Below are 26,628 nucleotides of genomic sequence, written 5' to 3' on the forward strand. Positions count from 1 at the left end.
AATGTGAAGGAGGTAACATTATGAAACACATGTCACATGCCAGAGATTCTTCATTTTGGCAAGAAAAGAGAAAGCCTATCCCAACATGCACAGTGGAGACTCCGTTAATGCCAGATGCTGCATTCATATTGTACCAGCACTGAGTATGTGGCAGTGGTAATGACACTGTTAATGGTTTTCAGCTGGAGAATAATGCTAAACTCCGGCACGGCTGACTGGCAAAACGGACGTGATAGAAGATATATTTTATGGCGCAAAGCATCGCGCTCTTCCAGTGAAAATAAAGCAACGCCAACTGTTTCTCTGACAACAGTTAGATGTGATTAAGAATGGCTTTAAATGCACGGACGTAGTCGAACATCTTGTTTTCTAAAACCACTGTGGCGGTTTCCTGTTGCGGTTGACCAGCTTCTCACCAAGCAACTGGTTTTGCTTTTATAAGCCACAATGTGAATGCAGCATGACTCCTCCTCATCTCATTTTGTCTGTTTCACTGTCACACACACACACACACACACACACTCCCTCTGTATGACTTCCATTCTCTTTCTCACTAATTCTTTCTAATTCCTTCTCCTGTCTCTTTTCTACTGTGGATTTTCCTCTGCAGCCATCTATCTCCATTTGTCTGTCTCTGTCTCACACACACACACACACACACACACACACACACACACACACACACACACACACACAAGGGCCTGATTAATAAGTGTGTCTCTCCCTTGTTTCCGGAAAGTGTCAGAACAGGGAAGGCCATCTGAAAGGCACTTCAACCCAAATTATGTAGATTTAAAAACAGCTATGGACACATGAGGCAGCAGGAGGTGGGAGGGTGAAGGGGGGCTGAGGCATTGGACTCTATTCATGAATATTCATGAATTGACACTTTAAACATATCCTCTCATGGGTCACCACAGAGGGAGAACCAGCCAATCAGCTTCTTTTGAGATATTCTCTTTCTGCCACCGCTGTTCAAGTCAATCAAGTCGGTCTGTTTTATTGGCACAAATGTTGGAACAGCAGTGCCAAAGCCTTTAAATACAGCTGAATGAAAAGGATTTCAAAATATGACTATTGCATAACAGTACAGATCTGCTTGTCTCTCAAACAAGCATTAACAAAAGACCTTTTCTTTTTTAAAACTACCTCCTGCCACCTGTGCTGCGGAGCAAAGAAACTACTACACAATTTAGCTATAAAATACTCACGTCTGATTTCTTCAAGCCTGGCAGTTTAACGGACTGGTAGCTGCAGCATTTTGCAGCAGAATCAGTTCACTCCAATGGAATCGCTGCGATTTTAAGATTTGCTTGCAGGGGCAAAACAAATCTGCAACCTTGGTCAACTCTGACATGCGAATTTACACCGTTGACCAATAGTAACCTTTGAGGGAATGGAGAGCTTAAAAGCTCAAAATGGAGGAAGCTGACATTTTTACTTATCCTCCTCTGTACAACAGAGGAATGGTTTAAAGGCAGTTATCAGAAAAAAATAATAATTGAGCTGAGTGAATTGAAGAAGCTCAGAGTTAATGTGACTGACCAGCGCACGGTCCCAGCTGGATAGCGAGTTAGCCATTAACAGTAGGTTACCAACTAGTCCAACAAGTTGTCCCAACATCATCTACCTTCTAGGACCACATATTTGGCAAAGGTATGAGGATGAAATTTGGTTTGACACTTTCTTGTGTGACCAGGTCTTAAGAGCTGTGCATACTTCAAACATAGTACATGGTGCAAAATACTATGGCAACACCTTTGGACAGTCACTGATGGTGTTGCTCTGCTCTGAATATGTTCTGGAAGTAGCTGCACGAAGGAACAAAAGCAAGGAGCTTCAGTAAGAAGTTCAAATCCTACATGCTCTCACTCTGCCACACATCTGTGAAAAAAAAGTACAGTTTCAGAAAGTTGTAAAAATTGTTGGATGCAGTCCCTCAATCCTGACATTGGAATGGGGTTTCATGTGCTGTGTGACAATCCAACAAGCACTTAATTTGAAGCATACGGACGCTTTTTACAGTTATGTTCAGTTGCATTGACTTAGAGAAGGAACAGTGCACGTCAGCTGGGCCCATGAAATATAAACTGTATGTAAAAGTGAACTGATCATTCAGAGATTATGTCCAGTGATACATACAAACAAGAGCTGACCACAAAGCCAAGCAGTGCCCCTTCACCTCCTGGGTGTAACAACAGGCAAAACCAGAGTTACTGTACATCCAGTAAAGTCAAACACCAGTGAATATTAAGTAAGTAATTACACGCAGCAGCATTTAATTTCTAATTCTCTCTATTGCTCTCTATTGGCCCACTCGTGTTTCTAGTTTTCGCCCCACATCAAGGTCACTGCCATAAAAGACACACACACACACACAAAGGGGACGAGGGAGGGAGAGCAAGTGAAAGGCTCTTCACAACAATGTGTGTCGTGGGCTGAATACAGAGCACAGCACAAAACAAAAGCATGAGCGACAGCCAGCTGGCTTGGCACCACTTGGCACGGGACAGGGCCGCTTGTCCTTGGCATGACAATGAAACGCACACATACACACCAATCAAAGAACACACAGATATGCACACACACAATTTCTCCTTCTCTACTCAGGTATATTGAAAAGGGTAGCTACTGAGAGGCCTGACACTTAAAACAAGTTGTGCTCATCAGATCCCAGGGAAAAGAGGCAGTGCCGGGCTCCACCACAGAAACACAACAGGATCCTCTTTTTCATCTTGGAAACAAGAGTGGGAAAAGAAGCACAGAGGAACTTGAACAAGACTCAGTTGGCGGCTGCTGAGGGAGCTGGGTGAATATTTGGGACAGGCTTTTACCTCAAGTGCAGTGCTGGATAATCAGAAAACTGATTTGAACTTGTGAGTCAAGGTCTGGCAAAGTTCTAGCTTCGCGAAGGACAAACACCAAATCGTACAATCAATAATGCAAACACAATCATCGCAATGCATTATCCCTCACGTCTTTTTTCACACAGTTCCCCTATGATGGTGTATCACTATACGGACAAATGTCCGTTTTCACTTGCTGTTATCATTTATTACATCTGTCTGACTCCAGGCACACTGAGGACAAATCTATAGCAATTACAATGTGAAACCAGGTATACCTGCAGATACTTCTGGATAATTCTCATTGGTTGGTACTGTTGAAATGGAACAGTGCAATGAGGAATGGTTTCCACAACTTAAACAGCAAACTGTACACTTTAACATTTGCTTTACCCATTTTCCTATGGTGGAACTCCAAGCTGCCACCCATTATGAAGCAGATAAAGCATTATCAAGGACATTGTTCCTGAACAAAAGAATATTGTTCTGTGTGACCAAAAGTTGATTAGGACTGTTGGCCACACAGATGAGAGGCCAATCATCAGCAAGGAGCCACTGACAATCAGTGTGACTGCAGAAAGCCATGTCTCTGTGATGGTACCAGGTCCATGCACCAGCAAAAGAGCATGCAGACCAGTGCAAAAAGCAGGTAGGGACCATTGACCTACCTGCTTAGTTTTGCAGTTCTGTATTCTTCATTTGTAACTGTATAAGAAATACAGAGATCAATCCAAAGATTAATTTCTGAATTATAGAATGAGCTGGACCGAGATGTGATATATATTTCTCGTACCAGCTCCAACTTCAGTGAGAGTATAAGAGCAATCAACTCAAACAGGACACTGTGGTAGTGGAGGGGAAAAAAAAAAAAAGAGAAACTTGCCCGCCCCATTTTTCACTTGGCCCTAAATACTGTTATTATCTACATGGCTTGCAGAACAGTAGTCATTGTAAAGTTACAGTAAGCAAACAACTCAACACTTGTCCCAGTGACTCAGATGTCATTCAATGTACATATCCCTGGATAAACAGCCCGCATGCTCGGTGTGTGCGAGTTTGAACAATGGTCAAAGAAGTGACGACACAGCAACCATGGCGCTGTTAAATCTGTGCTTAAGCAAGAGTCTCTATACATTCAGGTTTCACCCTTCACCTAAAGCCAAACTCTTGTTTTTGTAGCAGCCTACATCTCTAATTAATACCTGAGTCACTGTGAGGGGGGATTGGGCAAGCCTGGCCATACACTGTCATTGTGAAACACCGTCTATAGCTTAAGGCTAAATGTAGCTGCCTGAATCCCACATGCCCCAACTCTAATTCTTAGCTGTTGAGACATTACTGCCAGCAGGCGAATAAAGACATGACTAATGGCTAAAGTTAAACCTTCACATCCAGCTACAATGTGGCAGTTCAAAAGCATGCGGTGCAGCTTAGCGATGCTGCAATACCACTGACAGTAAACCCTTTTTAACGACCGGGGGGGCATCAGGAAAATGGGTGCGAATGGGAGTGCCTTGGGTTTACTGATTCTCTGCAGGTTAAAGACGTGTTAAGTGTGTGGGAAGAGATGAGACGAGGCTCCTGTGTGGAGAAGAAGGCGGATCTGAAAAGAAACTAGAGGTACAACAAGAGAGAAAGGGAGAGCAAGTAAGAGAGACAGCAGAAAGAAAGAGAGTGAGGGCCTCCTTACTCAGCAGGAGCTGTCTGCCAAGGCAGGAGTCAGGCAGGGGGCGAGTGTGTGTGTGTATGTGTGTAAGTGTGTATGTGTAACGTAGGGGAGATAGTGGCCACGTGCCAAATACAATGACCCGCAAAGCTGGCAGGGCACCGGGTGGTTGCAAATGTGTGTGTGTGTGTGTGTGTGTAGGAATGTGTGTATGTTCGCATTCCTGGGACGCATGCTGCCGGTTTCTCCACAGTAACAGTGAGAGGAGGCTATAGACTCCGTCTCAGCAGAGGGAGGGGACGGAGGGTGTGTAAGAAGGGGAGGAAGAGTTGCTGTAGCGAGAAGGAACAAATCGAAGAGCAAACTGGGAGACGGCCAGGGCCGTGCTTTCACACCACGCTCGTTTGCAGCAACGTTTTAAAGGTGCTACATGTAGCATCATTACCATCACTATCACTAACTATCCACCATCTTCTGCAGCCTGTTTTATTTACACTCATGTTTGTGAAATCCATTGATTGCATTACAGCTGTGTCTCTCTGCCCTTCGCCTGTTGGACCCTCCCACCCTGAATATTTTCCATCTCTCCCTGCTTGACCCACAGTTGATTAGCTAAATCAGGTGTGCTCTGCAGCTCTTGATTAGCTGCAACACTTAATTTAGACTCCAAAACTGGAGGAGGATGGATTATTAATGGAGTTATCATTGTAAGTGTTGCTATAAACTGAAAATGTTAATGTTAAAAAAACACAACACGCTAAGGCTTTAAAATGACACATTCTTCCATTCATTTGTTCTGTTAGTGGGAGTCACAGTTACACAGACCTGTGCCCGTGACTTTCTATTAAAGAACCAGCTGCTTTCTTGTCGCTTATCTTTCAACAGTTCGGCCCAGAGAAGCTGTGGAAGAGCTCCAGCTGCCAAGCTTTTATTATTTGAAGATCAAATCTGATGATACATCAATACAATACTGATATAAATATATGTAAGCTCAGGTACTGTGATGTAAACTACAGTTACGAGCTGCACGGGCTACATGAAGGTTTTTTGAGCTTCTTGCCTGTTCTAGCAGAATTTAATGAACGGACTGCCTCTGTTTGGTTATCATAATCATTTTCTGTAATTTTTTCTCAATTTTTTAAATCAACAATAATCAAAGTATTAAGGATTCATATTTGGTAGATATTTCACGATACTTGGCTTTGCCAACACAGCCCTGCTAGAAGCCAGGAGACAATAGAGAGAAGTGGATGATTGGACACCAACCAGAAGGAGGAGGATGAGAGCTGGAGAATGTGGCGTGTGTGTGTGTGTGTGTGTGTGTGTGTGTGTGTGTGTGTGTGTGTGTGTTTCTAAGTATGTGTGGGTTGCTGATTTTCTTAGTTGGAAGAAGCACTGGTCCCATCTGGCAAGGACACAAACACACACCCACACAATCACAAAGTCACACAATCACACACACACACACAGCCATTGTCTGCAGGAGGGAAGAGGGTTAAAGGGTCCCCCTCCCTCCCTGCTGACTCCTGGATGCTTGGAGCACTAATCCTGTTATCTTCGTCCCAATAAGAAATGAATTAATGAATAGAGCCTGGAAAGACAGTGCAGGGTGTTCGGCGACGGCCCTGCATGGAGGCCAGTGAGCTCAGAGGCTCTGCCTGCTCTCGCTTAAATTAGCAGAAAACACAGGGAGGATTCTCCATACAGAGATACGTAGTCTTTTCTCCTCATTTCAAAAGGAAGCAAGCCCATGCTTTCTAAAACTGAAAAAAAAAAATGCAACACGTTATCCGACAGTGACAACCTAGAAACACTGTTAAAGGTCGCCCTGGATAAGAGCCTCAACTAAAGGCTAAATGTAATGTAATGTACAGCGACACGTGGGGTAAATCTGTGATCAGACCCAGTTTCCCCACAGGGGCCATTAAAGTTTCATCTTATCAGACTCCCGGTGGAAATTATAGTGTGTACAGAGTCAAAGTCCACAGAGGAAAAGTCTTTGAGAGCAAAGTGTTCTTTATATGGATTTTGAACACATTTTTGTTCAGTATTCTGTTTTAGTTTCATGCTTTTATCATCCTGTTGAAGATAAATCTCCGGGTTCATCTGGACTTCAGTCCGTTCATATGAATTTATTCAGACCAAGCTCATAGAGGCCTAATGTTGTGTCTGCTGAGTTTAGACCAGCAGCAGGGCTGTGTCAAAAAACATACTAACTCTTAAACTCTTTAAAAGCACACACACTGATAGATGGAGAGTGGTCCATCCCCACGTGTAGCAGGCTGATCAGTCAAATATGACAGTGATGGACCGACCCAACCAAACACCCTTCAGAACCTCCAGGCCCGTCATCTGAAGGGGAGGATAAGGATGGTGGGAATGAGCCTTTGACTAGCTCTGCAGATATAAGACCAAAGATCTGGTGATGAGGTGGATGTTTTCCTTTCTTGTCCAATCATCAAAGAGGATGCACACACACACACACACACACGAGTACACACACAGTCACTGTTCAGACTATCTCCAACAAACCTGCTTCTGTATGGATGAAAATACCCTTCCTTTGACACAAAAATCAGCCTGGTCTCACTTTAAACCCACAGGGAGGAAATGTCTGGTCAATGCTGACAATACATACTGTGTGCGTGTGTGTGTGTGTGTGTGTGTGTGCACGTGAGGGTGCACGTGCATGGGTGCAAACTTAGCTCTCTTTTCAGCTCAAATATCTTATGTTGTATTTTCTTTTTTACAGAAAAAAAGCCCCATTGACTGTGTTTCTATAATAGGAAGTCAATGTGGTGATCATTAGCATGGAATGAAATCCCATACAGCGCAGAGGCAGCGAGATGGACCACAAAGAGAACCTCTAAGTTTTCAAGCTGCGGGGTGAGGCAGGTTCAGTGAGTCTGTGTGTGTGTGTGTGTGTGTGTGTGTGAGTGTGAGTGTGTGTGTGAAAGAGTGACAGTTGCAGACACTGAGATCTTATAGTTGCTTTCTAGTGTCATAAACACTCCCTCTCCCTGTTTTGAACTCAATAGAAATGTCACAGCAGCCTGTCCTTGGGTGCACGCGCACATACACACATACACACAATTTATGACAAAAGAAGAGGTCCTTTCAGTGTGAGGACCTGAGGGAGAAGAGACAGACGAACGGGGGAACTCCCCCTCAAGTTAGCAGACAGTCATGACACAATACTGCAGGGAGCAGAGAGACAGACATGACTGCAAAGACAGAAAGAGGCCAAAAGGAAGGTAGAAAACATTAATGTCTGTTACGAAGCGTTTACAGTTTTACAAATATATAATAACTACATGACTCTGCATAACCAGATAAAGTTTATGGCATGTCTAAAGCTAATTATTTTACTATTGTCCTGTTGTCACCTGCTAACCATCACAACAAAACAGTTAATTATTAAAAGTGATTCATTTTCAGTATGACTAATACGTCTATTATTTTCCCAATTAATTAATTCATTGTTTAATCTAAAAAGAAAAATGTAGGTCACAGATGACGTCTTTAAAATGATATTGTCTAATAAGACCTAACAAAGAGGACAATGCACATTTTTGGTATTTTGCTTTATAAATAACTCAGACAGTTTACATCATTTGTAAGATAGAGTGATTATAGCTGTATTCAACATAAACTAACCCAGAAAATAAATTAGTGATTGGTGATTAGTGAGCAGAAATCTAGGTGTGCTAATCAGGTTATGTTAGTGCAGATCATCAGCTTGGAAACTAATCTTTATATTAAAACTCCCACAGTGAGTGTGGCCTTAATCTGATTACAGCCAAATTATGGAAGTGTATTTTAATGTCCTGAATCTATGCTTTCTTTCGTAGAGCACTTTTTAAAAAAAGAATATGCAAAAGCTTTAACAATCCAATATAAAGCAATATACTCAGCACCTCACCCATGATGATGTGAGACTTCGGTCTTTAGCCTTGACAACCGAGAGGGCTGCGTCTCCAGATTTCAAAAGATTTTAGGGGATTCATCTCTGTATCTTGTTGCCATGGGAAATGTAGCCTCCCCATAATAATAAAGTAACAGGTTTTCACTTAGTGCCAGCAGCATTTAGAGCTAGTCCTGGCAAGCCCTGCCTGGCCTTTTCTTGGCTTTTGGAAAAATGACTTTTTCCTGGCTTTGTGGTATTTGATATCAAAAGCATTCTTCAGCCTTCTGCTCACCAGTCATCTACCGTTGCGCTGCCATGTATTTAGCTGGGTGAATCAGTCACCTGGCAACACACTAAAAACCAGTGGCTGGTTTCACCTCGGAGACTCAATACGCCCAGTCGGACTACCAAAGGTTCTGCTAACTAGCATGCATAGCAACCTCTTTTCAAAAAGCCACAGTGGGCTGCTTTTATTTTTATTTGTTGATTCACACAATTCTTCGGGCGACAGTAAAACCTCAGCTTTGAGGAAGAAAAACTGGACACTGCTACAGCTCAGAGTAAAGGACACTTTGACTGTGGGGACAAGGCGAAAAAGGAAAGAAAAGAGCAGGAACTGGACAACTGAGGAGGGTCTGATCATAGTCTTTTGGTTTTCCCACCATGAGATACACATACACACACATACCAAGAGCCCCCAGGCCCCAGTAACCACTGGTTTCCAAATGAAATGGTCTTTGTAAGTTAAAAGGTGTGCCAGGCTTGGCTATAGACCCATGCAACAAAAGCAGTGGTTAAATAGCATGGGAACCCCCCTAGGGGTGTAGGCCAGGGTCAGTTAGTATATGCAATCTGTGTGGGAGGGTAGGAGTGTGTGTGTAATTAAATATTGTTAGTTTAGTGTGTATGGGGACAAAATTGAGACTGTGCTAAATCCACAGAGCAGTGTGTGTGTGTGCTGAGTGTATGAGCCGATATCTGGACTTCTTGGCAGCAACAAGTGAAGCAGCTAATAGTCATGTATGTGAACAGGGCTCTGTTACTGTGGGGTCTCTGCTGTCTTCTGTCTCATGACTGTGAAAAGCAAAGGAAAGTTTGCTTGCTGCACATAGAACATCCCCTGCACACGGTAATGGATCCTGTTTCTGAAAGATCACTGTCAACTTTTTTTTTTTTTGCAGAAGCAGGAAACTGTTGTTGTCAGCAAAACCCACTGTACACTACCCGCCCAGTGCCAAACAGCAGACGAAGTTAGCGACTAGCTAGTGCACACTGTAAAGCATTTACCAGCTAAAGACTTCTGTACTGCCTGATGACATACTGAGCTATTAAGTGGTCTTCCTAATGTCAGATTTGTTTTTTGTTAACATGGTTTCAGAGGGCTTTAGAGCAATGATTCTGCTGAAATAAAGCTCAGAACTCAATGTTTTGCATTCAGCTTGTTCCACTGCTGCTCTTGACAGTCGTGTTAGACTAACAAGACATTTCGTTAGTTTTTCTTTTAACTGCTTACATATCTTTTTTGCATTCAAATTTTTAGGTGCAAAAATTTGCTTATTTAAATCACAATGTCAAAATGTCAACGGCAGCTGTCCTTTTGGGCATTTGAAAAGAAGTTTGTGATGGCTTGTAAATAATGCTCAACAATGGAGTGAGTGATGAATGAATGAACACTCGCACACACTCACGACTACAACTGAAAGCCAAAAAAACAAAAACAAAATAGTAACCAAATACTGCCTTAATCATGCAACAAAGCTTCTATTCTCAAAAGGCTCAAAAGACAAAACTGCTGGACTCAAATTCAATTCAACAACTTCCTTAACTTCTTTCACCAAAAGCCCATGAGCTGGTCAGGTCAGTGAAACACAATCTGCACAGCTCCAGGAGACACTGCAAAAAAAAAAAAAAATATATATATATATATATTGTGCTGAAAACAGGCTGCACTCAGCTGCTGGATGCAGGCAGCCAAAGTGCATCAAGTTAACAAAACACCTCATCATAAATGGGGAGTTTCATTGATTAAGAAACATCTATTGGTTTACCCAGAGTTATTCTTCGATTTAATCTCAGCCTTACACCCAAATCCTGAGAAGAAGAAATGGCCCAAATGTCCACAGTTTGGATGACACACCTGACTCTCTCAGTCAAAAGCACAATCACCAAACTAAGCACTGGAATCCCAGGAAGACTAAATTCCTTCTGGCTCTTTAAATTCAGTCTTAGGCCTTGATGGAAAGAAGAAGGAAAGAAAAGAGGGATTGAGGGATAACACAAAAGACAAAGAGACAAGGTCAAGGCTAAGCAGCAGCTCTGACGCTCACCACAACTGAGAGAGAAGACAGAGACTGAGCTTCACTTCTGCAGTTTCTGCACACTACGTTTCCCAGCATTCACCTGCCAATGAAACAGGCTGACTGGGACCAAGACGTCTTTTTCTATTGATTTCCAGTAAAAGGTGACGTCTTCACATGAAACCCAAGGATATTCAACATATAAATAATTAAGACAAATAATGAAAACAGGAAAAAAGGAGGAAAGAAAAAGAGTAAAAAGCTTCAAGGCATATCTACATTTTCACAAGTTTAGCTAACCACCCATATGGAAGGACAGTTCAACCATCCACCAATCAGCACTGTCTGCTGGGAACCTGCGGATACCTCCAGAGAACGGGAAAAGGAGAAAACTTGAAAAATATTAAAGTGCTTTTTGGTGTTAGAAGCAGATGAGATAAGATACCATTTAATTGCTTCTTTCATAAGCACAGCTTTAATCCCATTGTTACAGCAGTGGTGTTTCATCCCACTGATAACTCACAACACTTTGAACACTGATTTATACACACACACACACACACACACACACACACACACACACACACACACCCAGTATATATACACACACAAAGACTTCCTTTCTGCTGCCGTGGCAGAAAAAAGTGCTTAGTGTGCCACATGCTCCCTTTTCTGAGGCAAAATTTAACTAGGTGTAAATTAGACTTTAAAATCAAAAAAGAAAAGAATATACAGATCACAACTGTGCGTGTTCGAGAGAGGAAAGGAAAGTTTAGGAAGGGGAAGGCCGAGGGCAGCAGAATTTCTGATAGGACGACTGATTATTTCTTGCATTCAACAATATTCTCACTAAGGTCAACACAGAAAGTAAAAGGAGAAACAAAACAAAAAACAAAAAAACAAAATCAGGAAATATATTCAATACATTCACTTCCAGTAAATGGGGTTATATTTAATCCTTGATTTCTCCATGGTCGGCTAAAGATTTCTAAAAAACAAGCACACAAGTACAGACAGAAAATACACACACACACACATACACACTGGGGCCCCCTGGGTTTACAGGACACAGCAAGACCCCCAGGAACAAAACTTCAACAATGGACCCCAGCACGCACACACATACACACAGCAACGGTCCTACGGTGTAAGGCAGTGGAGAAGGCACCTAATCCTGTTACGCCATGACAACTAGAAGCCCTGTATTCACTGATATATGCCTACACTTGGACACACACATTCACGCACACTGAAGCACGAAGCAAAGTAAGTAGGAAATAATTCACAGCCTTAAAGTGGACATTTAGGAACCTATTATGTTGCTTCCAGTGATGGACAGTTTACTGGCCTCATCTGAACTGACAGTTTAAGTGGTTTGGGTTCAAACGTCTTGAGGCCATCTAACATAGGTAATGTTTCAAACAGCTGCATTAGCAAGAGGGGTTTTTTACCCAGGATCCATTTGCTCATTATGTTATCTGTAGAAATGTATTTACAGCTGCACACAGCTGTGATGCTCTCTGTCTACTAATGTGTGTGTCTATCTCCTCAGTGTATATAGCAGAGGTCAGGAACAGATATTTGGCACTGCAATCGTAGGTCTGTCACTCTGCTGTTTTTCCTTTCTCTTTTAAGTTTCTCCAAATTTTCCATTTTAAAATTCCAGTATTTTTTTTTTAATAAGATCTGAAGACGAAGATTTCTGAAGATGTTTTTTTTTTCTCAATGGCTGGATAAAAGGATTGTGAACAATCACTCTACAGCTGGTATGGTATATAGGGATAGGTTCAGGGTTATTCAGAATAACACAAGTCAAAATAGACCAGATGCCATCTGTATGTACTGGAAAGAAGCTACTAAAAGTAGTGGTCGTGTTCGCATTCCTCACCAAAATGTTGTGAGCAGTTTCTGAAACTATTCAGGAACAGAGAGATGATCCTGACCTGCAGAGGAAAGCTGAATCTTCCTTTTCCTGCATTCCAATCAGGACTCAAAGTTTCACACAGACCGGTGAGGCTGTGATCTGAGGATGTCTGCATGCAGCTCAGAGGCCATCTTAAAGTATTTCAAAGGCTCCACTCCAATCTGGCAGCCTTCTTGTAATCATATTATACTAATCTGCAATTAATTATTAGAACCCTCATTGTTATAAATATGGTGCACAGTTGGCTGGACTGCTTGTCAGAGGAAATGTTTATAGTGACTTTGCTAAAATGTCAAAGAGGGTTGTCAAAAAAAAAAAAAAGGGAACTCGGTGTGTTTATTATCTCTTCAACTGAAGCATTAACAAGCTTCCTGAATGTGGATTTACATCAACTGTGGTTGTGGTTGAAGCTGAAATGATTCAGTGATTGATTTTTTTTTTTTAATTTGTATTTGTTCATGTTGTGTATGCTGCAGAACTGAAGGAACACAATCTTGCTCCCCTGTACAAAGAGTATTGTTTATTGAGAGAATGACAAATACATTTACCTTGAGCCTCGTTCACAAATAAACACAATTCATTATTTGCTTGATTAGTTCATCATACACTGAATGAGTACCAGTCTTATGCCAGTGTAATAAAACACTGGACAAAAAGGAAAAAAAAAAACATCCACTGTGTCTGTGTCCTCCATCTTTGTTTGGGTGCGAGGAGGGTTCAGTCGGCTGGTAGGGGTGAGGAGGGTGTGGGAATAGACGAGCCAGAAAAGGGCATGGGGACACTTAGAGTGTAGGAGGCCAGCATTTGTGTGTGTGTGTGTGTGCATGCGTCTAAGAGGGTGAGAGGTCTTGACCAGACTTATCTTCACGGCTGTTGACCACATTAATCATGTTGCAGAGAGTGGAGTGGTGTGTGTGTGTGGTGGGAGCTTGTCCTGTTCTGTCCCCTGTGTGTGTGTGTGTGTGTGTGTGTGTGTGTGTGTGTGTGTGTGTGTGTGTGTGTTACTGCACTTGACTGCTCCTATCAATTCAATTTCATTCCTCCCTCTGCTCCCTTCTTTTCTCAGGGCATCCCCATCCCCCACCACAGAGCTCAGTAGTCTCTCTCCCTCTCTCTCTCCCTGCGTGTGATGGACTGCTGAGAGCCTAATGAGGTCCCTCCCTCCCCTTTGGCTTTTTCTGTGACTGCTGAGTGTGTGTGTGTGTGTGTGTGTGTGTGTGTGTGTGTGTGTGTGTGTGTGTGTGTGTGTGTGTGTGTGTGTGAAAGGGGGAAGGGAGTGCAAGAGGTGACAGGTTGGTTATGTACTTCTTACATTTGCCTTTCAGCTCTCCTCTTCCTCCCTTCTTCCTCGCCTCACACCTCTTCTCCCTTCCCCCTTTTCCCTCCATTCCTCCTTCCTTCACACCCTCTTCTCCTTCCCTCTCCCCCTTGTTTGTCTCTTTTTTCTCACCCATCCCATCCCTGCCCTGGCCCTTTTTCATCCTCCCCTCCTGTCCTCCTCTCTCTGCAGTCACCCTACCATTCATTTGTTGGTGAGACTGCAGCCTAATGGGCCATAGCAGGCCGTCCACTAAAGAAACCCATACAGAGTGCTGTTATTAGCAGGCAGGAAGAGAGAGAGAGAGAAAAGAGAGAGGGAGGCAGAGAAGGGAGGAGGAAAACTGTGGATAATGCTCGAGAATAATCTACAGAAAAATGTAAAGTGGGGTGATTCATGTTAACACAGGGTTCAATAAATCCTGAGGAGGCATCTTCCACTCTCCATATGATGATGTATCTATCCTACCAGTTAGCAGCCTGGCTTGTTTATAGAGGAATAGACCATCAATAGAGCAGCATGACCCAACTGCCTCTTACTGAACAGAGAGGTGAGTCACTGTGAGGGAAACAAGGTATAACACGTATGAATAAAATCCCCTCTGATTTATAACGGCCTACAGGGGCTCATTTATGCTTCATTTTGGAAATGTATCCGTTTTTTTTTTTGTTTTTGTTAAAGACCCAATCTAAATTTTTGGACCATAAAATGTGAAGTATGTTCTCACATAAAATTGGCATAACTGAACTGCACAGTCCAAAAATGTCCAATGGGGCAAACAAATGAACAAACACACAAAACTAAATGATCTAAATCCCCTTATTAGGAGGAAAACCATACATTAATGTCAGTAATTACCCATCATTTCACACAAAACCGGTGTGCACATAACTACAGCAAGCATGGCAGCCAGTGCTGAACCAGGATGTCAGTGGTGAAGGTTTACAATGGACAGTTTGGGGACAAAGGACAAGAACGGCGGCCAAAACCTAAACAAAATTAGACCCATGTGGTAATAAATAATATTTAGTTAGAATTTTGTTTTCACTGGGTTTTACTGATTGTGTCTTTAACTGTCTGTGTGAAGCTTTACTAATCAATAGCAGCTGTATGTAAACATAGCTATAGAGATGTAGTGGACCTGAATACTTAGGTAAAGAGAAATGGGATTGAGACTTTTTAGAAGCTTTTTTTTCAAGGTGGGGGGGGGGGGGGGGGGGTTAAAGAGTGGTGGTCACATTTCACACACACACATTCACACAGCGAACGACTCAGAATAATTCAGTCACAAAGGAGGTCCTGTTCCATTTGCTAATGCACACTGACAGTCTGAATCACCATAATAGGGGACTTGGTTGCTAAGTGATATAATTATTCGTACTTTTAGCACAAAGTGCTTCCTTTAAAACCTTGTCCACACATTTGGGGAAAGGGAATGATAGAGCGAAAGAGAGCGATGAAAAGCACAAGATGACCGGGGACAGACAGGCCTTTGCAATCAGCAACAATCAAATCACTCGAAGAGGTCAGTGCTGATGAATTAGATATTAACTGCTAAATACAGGAATGCAGGCAGAAAACGTTTTCGTCTGAAAGGAACATGACGGAGCTTTAAAGAGAAGGAGCACATCTGTCGGCCATGACAATACTAAGCTGCACACATGCAAAAAAGAAAAGAAACAGACATGCAGCACGGCCGTTGACTCCCATTTCCTGAGATCAAAGTCAACCAAATGTATGGAAATAGTTTCTGATCCAACCATAATGGATGTCTCACACACAATGGACTCCTATGGGCCCTCGTCTGTCTTGTTGGCAATAATAGCACTGTTGTTGTGAGGGGCTTTGAGTGCTGCTCAGATTGGAAAAGCACATAGGATACAGGCACTCACTGCAATACACAACTGCGTGTGTATTCGAAAGAAGAGGGGGGTGAAAAAAAGTACTGATGACTATCTGTGTCTGATATCTATGATCTACGACGGGCTATTTCAAGTTGAGATGGGCAATGCAATAAAGCACCAAATTCACTGCATTCAAAGAAAAAAAAAAAGAAAGGCATCAGCATAAAGATCAAGAAATGGGCAGGACTAGCTAACACAAAGCAGGGCATTATGGGAACAGAAAGAAGAGGAATTTCCATTGGAAGTGAAAGGCAGTGGAGCACTCTGTTCAAAATGCTACAGATGTGGAACTAGAAAAGATAATCACATTATTTTAAGACTCTTTAAAGTACTCGCTTTCCATTTGCTGCCATACAAAGAGTTGTGTTTTTGTATTCATGCTGTGTGCATCTGTAACACGCACAAGGTCGCAATATTCACAGTGCAGCACCTCCAAACTGGTTCCACTGGTATTTGCTGTGCCACACAGATCAAACCAAGCAGTGCCCACGGCAGATGATGCTGTGCAGTGTAAAAGGTCAAATGTAATCTAATTGGCTCTGAGAATCCCTGATGTTTTCAGTGTTATGGTTTAGTCTCTGTAGCTGCTCTTTGACCACTCTTTCAGCATTCAGAGGAAGACAGGAAGTGTGCGAGGCAGAAACAAATAAAAATGATTGTACTGTACATACTTAAGGGAATAGTGCAACATTTTTGGGAAATATGCTAATTCACTTTCTTTCCAAGACTGATTCCACTCTCATAGTCTATAGGCTAATGTGAAGCTGCTGTGGTTAGATTTAGCTGCTGGCTCTGGGGAAAAAAAAGGCTATCTACTTTTGTAAGACTGATATTGATGATTGTGCTAATAAAATTATGATCTATACATCCAATATAGTGGATTAAATGGGTAAATGTGTTGTAATTTGAAATATTTTTGCTAGCTGGCCCCACATGCTGCTGCTCCTTTGTGTCTGAAAAGCTGCAAACTAATTGAGATATCGCTACAGGATCCACAGACAGTACGTCAGACCACCTCACGTCAGAAAACTAACTATGCCTTCAAGTTTCGTAGGCTCCTCCAAAATGGCCTGCAGCTAATAAAAAAGAGAAATGAAGACACACACACACACACACCTTGAATTAGAGTTCTGCTTGAATGAGACTTATCCAACCATAAAGTAATCAATAGCACCACAGAGATTTACAGGATAATGCTGCTTTTTTATCCTCTCACCGAGTTAAAAAAGGGAGGAGGAAAATGGTGGATGGTTGTTTGTTGGGGGGGGGGACTCTTCACTAGTCCGACTTTCATCGGACTAGTGAAGAGTCTTTGGTTGGTGCATGTCCAAATCCACCTAAAGAATCACATTGTCGACAAACAAGTCTAACCCCAACAGATTTTTTTTTAAACAATGCTACCTGTCACTGCTTTCCTCCCCCACTTAAGTCATCCTGGATTTCCCCTCCTGTCGTGTTCCACGCCGCAGGCATTGCTTTTATTTTTATGGAAATGCGTCACTTAATCTCATGTGGGTTATGAGTTTATATTACATGCAGAAATAACATGGATATAGCAGAATATACGTCCCCACCATCACAGAGCCCCGGTGCTTATGAGGCTAACAAAGTGATCATAAGACTTAGTGTTAGATTTGAGTCGGTTTTGCATCTCAAATACCCCCTTCCCCTCCATGTCTGTCCATTTCTCTCCTTTCTCCCCAACATTTGTTAGGCAATTACAACCAAACGAGGACATAATGGTCCAGCCTGCAAGGATCAGCCTTCTCTTTCAAGTCCAGCCTCTCTCTGAGACACAGACAGGGGCCAAATGTGTACGACAACCATGGAAAACAGGCACTCGTACACACACAGAGAGAGAGCCAATAAAAGACAGGTGTGGAACAGTGCAATAACTGAATGCAGCAGGTTGTCGGCTTCAAAAGCTAAAAGGACAAGGCCACCATTGATCCCGGCTGATAACTGTACACCCACCACCCAAGGTAAAAGCACTAAAGGTGGAGTAAAACACACAAACCAACACACAGGATAGGGAGGTATGAAAACAGGACAGGGGCAGTAAAAATGTGTTTGTTTATTTTTTTTAAAAATCTTACACAACCATCATACACCACACGTTGCGCTGTTACACAACTGTAAGAAAAGCTGTTGTCGAGGGATGGTGCTGAGCAAACAGCACAACAGCAAAGAATGCCATTTTTGCCTGCTATTGCAAACAAGTCCAGAGTGGAAGCGGCATAGCTGGAAATCACAGCAAAATAAATTTGGCTGAAATACCTGAGGCCAGGTTTAAACAGAAAGCACATGAGGGGGAAAAAATGAAAACAATGCTGGAAATACGGAAGGAAAAAGGGTAGAACTGTGAGGATAAATGTAGAGGTTCTTTGGCTTTAAAGAAATAATTCACACACTTTTTCATTCATTTAGTGCTGATTTGTTGCATTTTGTTGGTTTCTACTTTCTGCTTGAACACAATACTGATTATATCTCCGCTCAGTTCATGAAAACTTTTCCATCTGATGTTCTAAACTATGTACCTAAAACATGTACCGCAGAAGCACAGCAGCAGCTTCTAAAAATCGACGAGGCTAATGCTTGAAACAAACTATTTTGGTGGCAAGTGTCAAACAGCCGTGTCTAAAGGCAAAAGTGTTATTAGATGTTCCAAAAAGGCCAGAGTCAAAGGCAGGCCTAGAAGATTGCATGGAAAAAGGCGAGACACAATAATTGTTCAAGTGGGGCCAATGGCGCACACCTTCAGAGAAAGTTTCCTCCAATCTATTCACGGTGGTGCACATGAAAAAAGCGATGGAAGTAGTTATATGAAGAACGGAAAAAGAAAAAGAGCTTGAGAGAGAAGTTCAAGTCTTGTTTTGTTTCTCACACCCATACAGCTAGTCAAATGCGGAGCGGAGCGGCTGTGATTGCTGGATTTTTCAGTTTCGTAAATTTACAAAAATTAACTGTAATTGGGAAGGTGTGGGTCGGAGGAGTTTCAGATGCTGTTCAACTATCCAGTAAGCATTTCATTTGAGGCTTTCTGAGGCTTGTACCCACAAACCTCTGTATTTACATAACTGCTGCTGGCACGTGCTGAAACACTGCGGTCGACAACTAGGAAGCTACCATATTTTTAAAAACGGTAAGGGTGAGGAAACAGAAAAAAAAAAACAACAACACGTACACACTGTACAAAGGCAGCATCAGTATTTGCAATCACTGTAAAAGTTTTAACAAAAATCATTAAGGTATTTGGCTTTGCCTCCTGTTTTTGTTGACCTGAAGACCTACTTTCCTGTGTGTCTGATGTACATTTGTAGCACGCACTACAATCCTGGAAGGCAATAGCAACTTTCACAGTGAGTATGTATGCAGTGGCGTTTGCTGATACTGAACTCACAACCATAGAGAAGACCATGCACAGATCGGTGCTGAATATATGTGCACAGGAGACATAGACATAGAAAGCTAGGAATAATAACGTTCTTAAGAAAGCACAAAGATGAATCAAGGTTAAGACTAGGTTTTGTTGTTTTTTGATTCTGTCTTCAGTGCAATTGCTAATTTACAGTCCCTACTTCAGACTGAAACAAAAGAAGAAAGTGTGGATTAGCACTTTCCTGTTCCTCGTCCATGATGCTTTTTGTGTCTCAGATATAACATACAGACGGTCGCCTTGCTGTTTGGTGGGGGAAGCACTCTAACAGCAACCTCTGATTAATGATTTTATATAATAAGTCCTCACACGCATACGTACAGGTGCCTCTCCCTTTGATGAATCTAACAACAGAGCGTCTTCCTAATGGCCTCATCTTTCACGAGCCTCTCCGAGAGCTAATAAGAGCGCGGGGATGATTTGTTTTACCGATTTTCTCTTTTCAAGTGTGGCGGGCATGGAATTAATTACACTGATTAAATATTGTCTGTCTGTGCTGTGCGCTGGGGAAGGGCTGCGGACAGACTTTGTGAGTGCGTATGAATGTCTGTGTGTGCTAAGTGGTTGAAGCTGTGGCTCAGAATGGGTTCTGCGGTGAATATACATGGATAAATAGATATACAAGAACAAACGCGAGGGGAAAAAAAAAAAGCCATGTGCCTTTTCAAATTAATGCTCAGGCATCCAGCTATAATTACCACTGCAGTGAAGGTTAAAGCACTTACAAGTTGACAATGTACCATTTCTTTATATGAAAGTGATGATGCACATTTAAATAATAACAGCTTTTTCCATCAAGCACTTTACTAAACAAACTTGCAAAGTGCTTTAAAACCAAAACAAGACAAAAATTAAATTATGCTAACAGGCTATACATTAACAGGATAATAGATAAGGTAAAACATATTAAACATAAAAGATGCAAAAGTAAAATGACAAAGTTTGTGTAAATAAGATGAGTTTGAAGCAAAAGTGCGGGATGAAGAAATCTGAAGCTGCTTCAATTACAGTTCTTGACTTTATGAAATTGTTGCCTGGTTGTGTTAGCAGTGTATACATGTATACTGTTAGCCAGCTCATATGGGGCTCTGACCTCTGAGGCTATCGAGAAGAACATGAGCCAACATCCCAACAGTGTGGAAACAGCACAGAGGCGCACACCCAGAGTGCTGCTGTCAACTGTCTGACCTCTTTCTCACTCAACACTGATGACAGACTCTTTCCAGCTTCCCCCCCCGTCCTCCTGTCAAAACCGCTAACACTTCCTCAACCAGCAGCAGCCTCACGCATGAACAGTAGAAAAGTCGGAGGGGTAGAAGAAAGAAAGAAAAAAAAAAAAACTTTAAGACCGTGCTTTGGCCGACTAACAGCCCCTTTACTGTGCAGGAGCCTCCAGACAGAATGATTAAAGCGCGAGTCATCTTTTACTGATGTAAGTTACAGAAACAGAGAGAGGTGAGTGCATGTGAGGAACATAAAAGAGGATGAAAAACAGATGAACATAGAGTAACACAGGCTGATAATTGAGTTATAAGCAGATAAAGTAATAAGGAAAAAAGAAAGGTAAAGACGGGAGAGAGACAGAGATATGGAATGAAATATGAAAACCGAGCTCAGCGGACTCTGTCTTGAGAGTCGAGTCAGAAGAACGATGGGAGATGAGGCAAGCGAGGATGAGCTCACCACCTCCTTCTGTCTTTTATCGCAAAGCTCTTGAGCAACCTCTGAGCGGATTTACACCAGAGGCTCGCAAGCTTTTCCACAACAAGGAACCCCGCAGCCATTCTGCCAGGAAATTACATCTGAGGAAATACCGGCAAGACCAACCACCAACACCTCCCTACACGCACACACACGCACAGACACACACAATCATTCAGCAAAGTGAAAAGTCATATGTAAGGTATTCACCTTATAAGTTCTGAACTGCTGGTCAAAAAAATACAAGCAAATTAAAGACGCCACTCTGGAAACTTGTGATTTCTTTTTTTTTTTTTTTGCACTTTTTCACATTTTATAAATACATGATGAAACAAGTGTTAGCTGCAGCCCTTGTAGATAGCAAGAAGATCGCGTGCTTCTTTCCCGGTTGTTTAAATCATTCTCAAGATTTCCACAAACATTATCTTAATCTGTTTTGGAATTACATTCTGGACAAGAACACTGACTTCACGGACAAGTCAGTATCATTTCTATAGACTTATTATCACTCATTATCACAGACAAACAGACGTGCAAGAACTTTGCCTAAATGGTTCTGCAGTTTTAGTTTTTTGATAAAATCCAAACCTGTCTCACCACAGAGTAAGAAATGAAAAGAAGTGAAACTTGATATTCTAACTCTTGGTAGTTTTCAAACCCTACACATTTCACTCAGTAGCAAAAAAGCACTGATGTTCAATACTCAGCCCTAATTAAAGGACTAGTTTTAAGGCCTGTTAGACATTTCAGGGCCTCAAACATTTGGAGTAAAGACGCCCCACAGTGTTTTCCGCCCACTGACTGACTGTCCCATACAGTTTAACCCCGTTCAACTTTGCTGTCTCGCTTTGTCACCGGTGCTTCAAAAGACGTCAGGGACCCATTACAGCTTTATGTAACGCCGTGGAGACTGGGACATGCACACACATATACACACAGATCCCTCCCACACCCCCCCCCACCCCCTTTTCTGTGAACAAGGGGTTTTTCTACAGCTGGGTAACAAAGCATGACCCAATAATCCCAAAGCTTGACTCAAAGCTAAAGAAACCCCCCTCTTCCCTCCCTCCTCTTATATCCCTTCCTCCCGCTCTCTGAGGACTTCATAAGGCTCTGGCAAGGGGGCTTCTGGGTGTGCATGTGTGTGTATGTGTACGTGTACGTGGAGGGGTGGGGTGGGGTTACAAATACAAGCACGCTTAGCTTTGATTATTCTAATTATGACTTGTAGCGAGGAGTAGATTATTATGAACACATGGACCGATGAGTTGATGAGCTCACATCCCTTCAGTTCCTCAGTATTAGTGTTAAAAGATGCCGACACACAAGGCCCTTTGCCGTCACGTACGGGGTGGTGGAGGATATTTGAGGAACACACAGACAACTCACCACTGACGCACACACAGATGCCGTCAATGGTAGATATTATCAGTTTCTCCTGAAGTGATCAGTGTCTTTTACAAAACCAATTAATTATTGCTCAACAGCAAAGAAGCTGTGAGAAACCATACCCAGTGTATATTCTTTTTTTCCTGTATGACATGGAAATTACGAAATTGTGAAAAAACAAAAATCACTCGCGGCTCCTTGCCTCACTAGAAAAATGAGATTTCGTGTTGCTCAAACTTTTTTTTTTTTTTGGAATTGTGGCAACAGTTGTCCTCCTCTTCTCACACACTCCTAGTCTGGCCTTAAACTTTCCATGACCCGGACACTGAATTTGTCAAGCACCACAGAGTACAAAAGCAGATCACACCACCCCGTTCATGCCACAAACTCCTTCCCACCAGATCCCATTAGTAATTACCTGAAAAAACAAGAGCAATTCCAGATCTGGCTCTAGGCAAACCAATTCAGGGAAAGCAGGACAAAAAAGTCTACGGATGAGTATGACTTTACAGGAACAGGATCTCCTGTTGGGCTTGTGATAGCTGTGAGGAACAAAAAAATATCATATCTCTGACTGCCTTATTTGTGAGCTCACTGCCTCTGTGCTTTTAGTGTTTTTGGCTCTTTGCTGCATCATGATTGCGTAATTTTGATTTTTTATGTTTCATTAAATCAGATGTGAGGGGAATTACTGTAAGGGTACCTGACTCACCTGTATTTGGTGGATAGAATGCCAGAGAAAAAACTGCTGTATCGGTTCCCTTAAAGTCACAAACACAGACAGGAGCTGCACAACACAACATCACCCACCTCAGCTTGAGACTGAAGACGACAGACTCTGTCTCGCAGGACAAGCAAGTTAACTAAAGGCGTGAATCCATAAAAAAAAGCTTTTGTATAGATGTAACTTGCAGCTCTACCCAAACAATCAGCATGCGTATGTGAATGTGGTGCAAAAGTTTCACACAAGTTTTTCAGAATGCCATATTTTAAGCCATGCATCATCAACATGCATGTGTCAGCACGCAGGCTGGTCTCATTCCTAATCGCTCCCCAGCAAGTTCCTATTACAAAGCACACGAGGCACGTCCAGCTCGCTTTCTTAAAAAACAAGTACTGCCACTATTTTAAGTGCTGATTATGTTACGCTATGTCAGGTGAAAGCAATCTTAAGACTGTAATTTACAGTGCTTAATGAGTGCATTGTGTGTGAGCAGTCGCCCAACCTATCTAAATCCAGTGCTGAAAAAAAAGACACACAAAAAAACAAAAAAAAACAATTGTTCTCCTGATAAGTGAGCCAGTAAACCCTCCACAATAAACCGGTTCCCATGGTCCGCAAAGTGAAAAATAAGCCAAATCTTATCTTCGCGTCACACAGCTATTTAGCCCATCTTGTGTTTTGCTGACAGATAAACACAACCATGTGCCTCACCTACCTGCCATGACTGACCTTGGGGGAGATTGGAAACGATTTGCTGGAAGAGGCGGTTAAGAAGTGTTTGCTTACAGGTGTATGCTTTTTATTTTTGACCATTTAAATTTCAACTAAAGTTCAGACCCAACGGGATCTGGCTTCTTAAAACACAACTTATAAATCTGGCAGTGTTTTGCAAACTTTATAACTATTTTAAATGGAGCATTAACAGATTAATTCACCAGATCTACAAAAGCAAAGTGATTTTACCTCTGTGCCAATACCATGTTCATGTGTTTGGAATGACAGGAAGTGGTAAAAGTAGTTCATCACTTCTAACTTGCATCCTTCACTCAAATTACGGTCTACAAACAATCTTCGCATACTGCACAAGTGTAAGCGCAATATTAAAAAAAAAAAAAAGTAAAGTCAAAACATCTGACTTTCAAAACTTCCTGTTTTATGTTGTTCTTATATACCAACTCTCTCCAGCAGACTCAAACTTGCAGAACCTATCAAGCCAGACTGCAATAAATCTCACTTTCATATTCATAAGTCTCAAATTTCATTTAGTTATGGGGTGGAATCGATGAGCATTTATGAGATGCAATTAGATACAGCAGTCACACGGGGAGACGCAGCAGCCACAGTTCTCAGCAGCTTTCCCCCACTCCTAGATACACTGGAGCAACATGAAACCCCCAGACAAGCTCCAGTGGCTCTCACACCATATGGCCTTAGAAAAATCCTCCCAGTAACCATAAAAGGCTGTTTTTCTTTTTCTTTTTTTTTTTCACGACTATCCATCGGTTTCATCTCATCAATTTCACTGATGCCTGAGCTCATTTTGTGGCTGTGTGGAGCCGGGGGTATGAAACTAATGAGAGTGAGTGGAGAAGGAGCTTTGCGGAATGGCCCTTTGTTTGGAAACAGCCTCTCTGCAGCGCTGGAAATGCGAGACGCTTATCGATCATTTCAACTGGAAGCCTTTTGTGTTGCAAGGGACTGAGAGGCTGCGGGCAAACGCACCAATAATAGCTATTTTAAGGTTATATACGGGTGCCGTGGAGTTATCTTTAACACTATGAACAACACAAACACTCCCAACGTGCATTTTCCACGTTCGTAGCGACTGCGCTCTTTGTCCGGTCCGACCAGCAGCAGCAAATAAACAAAAAGCTGCGGGGGGATTTTTTTCCGGATTAACGTTGGATTAATTATAATAAGAGACCCAATAACCGCCTTTGTTCTTTGCCTAAGCCACCCTCAACCGATGGCGAGTTGAGAAAAAACGACTTTTCGCACAAACAAAAATAAAGCCCCGACGCTCTAACGCTGGCTCTTTTGTATCCGCGTCTGTCAGCCCTCCTCCGCCGCCTCCTCCTCCTCCTCCTCCGCGCCTCCCCTTGCCTTTCTGCCGGGGTTACGGCTCCAGCCAGCTCCGGCCGTCGACCAGGGAGCCCCGGAGAGGGAGAAAGGTGCTGTTGATTGCCGAAACGCGGCTTCTCCTGCTAGAAAACCGCCCCCTCCCAAATGCACAGCGAGTTCAGGGCTTTAACATGAAGGCAAAACTGGCCAAAGACGCAGTAGCCAGTGGCAGAGCTACTGAGTAATGAAAAGCCACAATAGGAAGCCCTTTAATTTTTAAACAGCAGCTGGTCGGCTAAGCTAGCGAGCAGCCTTCTCTTCGCTTCCCTTTTCACGGAGGAGAAGCCGATAAAAGCTCGAAATTCGACAACAAATGTTCCTCATAAGTCGACTAAACTAAAGAAAAAAACCCGCACACACGCAGGACCATGTGCGGTTTTATATGAGCCGAAAACAGGCGCTTTGCATACTTTCCACGATAGCAGGGAAAACTTCCATCAATCATCCTCAGCAGATCCAGCAGCAGCAGAGAGACTCGGAAACAGTCCACAATGTTTGTGCCAAAAGAAAAAGGCTTCGCCTCGGTAACAGGGAAATACTCCACTTACCGACTTGTAAAACGTTTTCCACACAGCCGGTCTCTAGCAGCCTGATACCGCGGCGGAATGGCAGTCCGTCTCCGGTTCCCACCGCTCCGGCTGCCCCCACGGTAGCCGTCGTACCGGCGGTAGAACCTCCACCACCGGCGGCGGTCGTAGCACCGGACCCAGCGCTCCCAGCGCCACCGGTAGCCGCCGACGGACCCTCCTCGCCGGCGACTCGGCACTGAAACGAAGAGTACATGCATATCTCCTTTTCGTTGCGGGGAAAAGACCAGTAGACGATGCGTCGCTGGACGGGCTCCGGGATCCGCTCGAAGCGCTCCTCTACTCTCTCGAAGGCCCACTTTTCCGCTACTGCCTTCGCGGCGCAGTCCAGAAGGGACTCCGGGGAACGGTACCGGGAGCTGGGCAACCCGCTGCCGTGGCCGGGCCCCGGACCCGGACCACGGGGAGCAGGGCGCAGGCAGGGTCGCTTGCTGGCCGGTGGTATGGAGAAGAGAGGATGGGGCGGCTGTTCTCTGCGTCCTTCCGCCATGGCGAGCCGATCAACACTGACGAGACGGACGGTGCGCGGACACCGAGCGGCAGCAGGAAGCCGATCTCACACACACTCACACACACAAACACACACACTGAGCAGCCAGTGTCAAAGCAGAGAGGATCTAAGACAAGACTTCCGATCACAGATTTCAAAATAAAATTCATTACTGTGTGGATATGTTGGGCTATTTTAACTAAACTACATAAAACAAGAACAAGCATATTTTACAGAATTCAGAAGCATCTCTCTTGGAGGACCAGTTAGTCCATCTGAAAAGCACTTTATTACTTACTCTACTTTGTGTTTATATTT

General features: G+C 43.0%; 1 protein-coding gene across 2 annotated transcripts in view; it reads right to left on the bottom strand.

The window, feature by feature from the left end:
- The window catches only part of zswim5 (zinc finger, SWIM-type containing 5), a 60,545-nt gene extending 34,176 nt beyond the window's left edge, over positions 1-26,369 (bottom strand). For both annotated transcript variants that reach the window (XR_005895254.1, XM_041054956.1), the window contains exon 1: positions 25,782-26,369. Coding sequence is in view for 1 of the 2 variants with exons in the window: in XM_041054956.1 (XP_040910890.1) it covers positions 25,782-26,310 (529 nt within the window). In the remaining variant the exon portion in view is untranslated. The remainder of the gene's footprint in view (positions 1-25,781) is intronic.
- Between the last annotated feature and the right edge of the window lie 259 nt (positions 26,370-26,628).

This window comes from Toxotes jaculatrix, chromosome 14 (genome assembly GCF_017976425.1).
Source record: "Toxotes jaculatrix isolate fToxJac2 chromosome 14, fToxJac2.pri, whole genome shotgun sequence".
Lineage (NCBI taxonomy): Eukaryota > Metazoa > Chordata > Actinopteri > Toxotidae > Toxotes > Toxotes jaculatrix.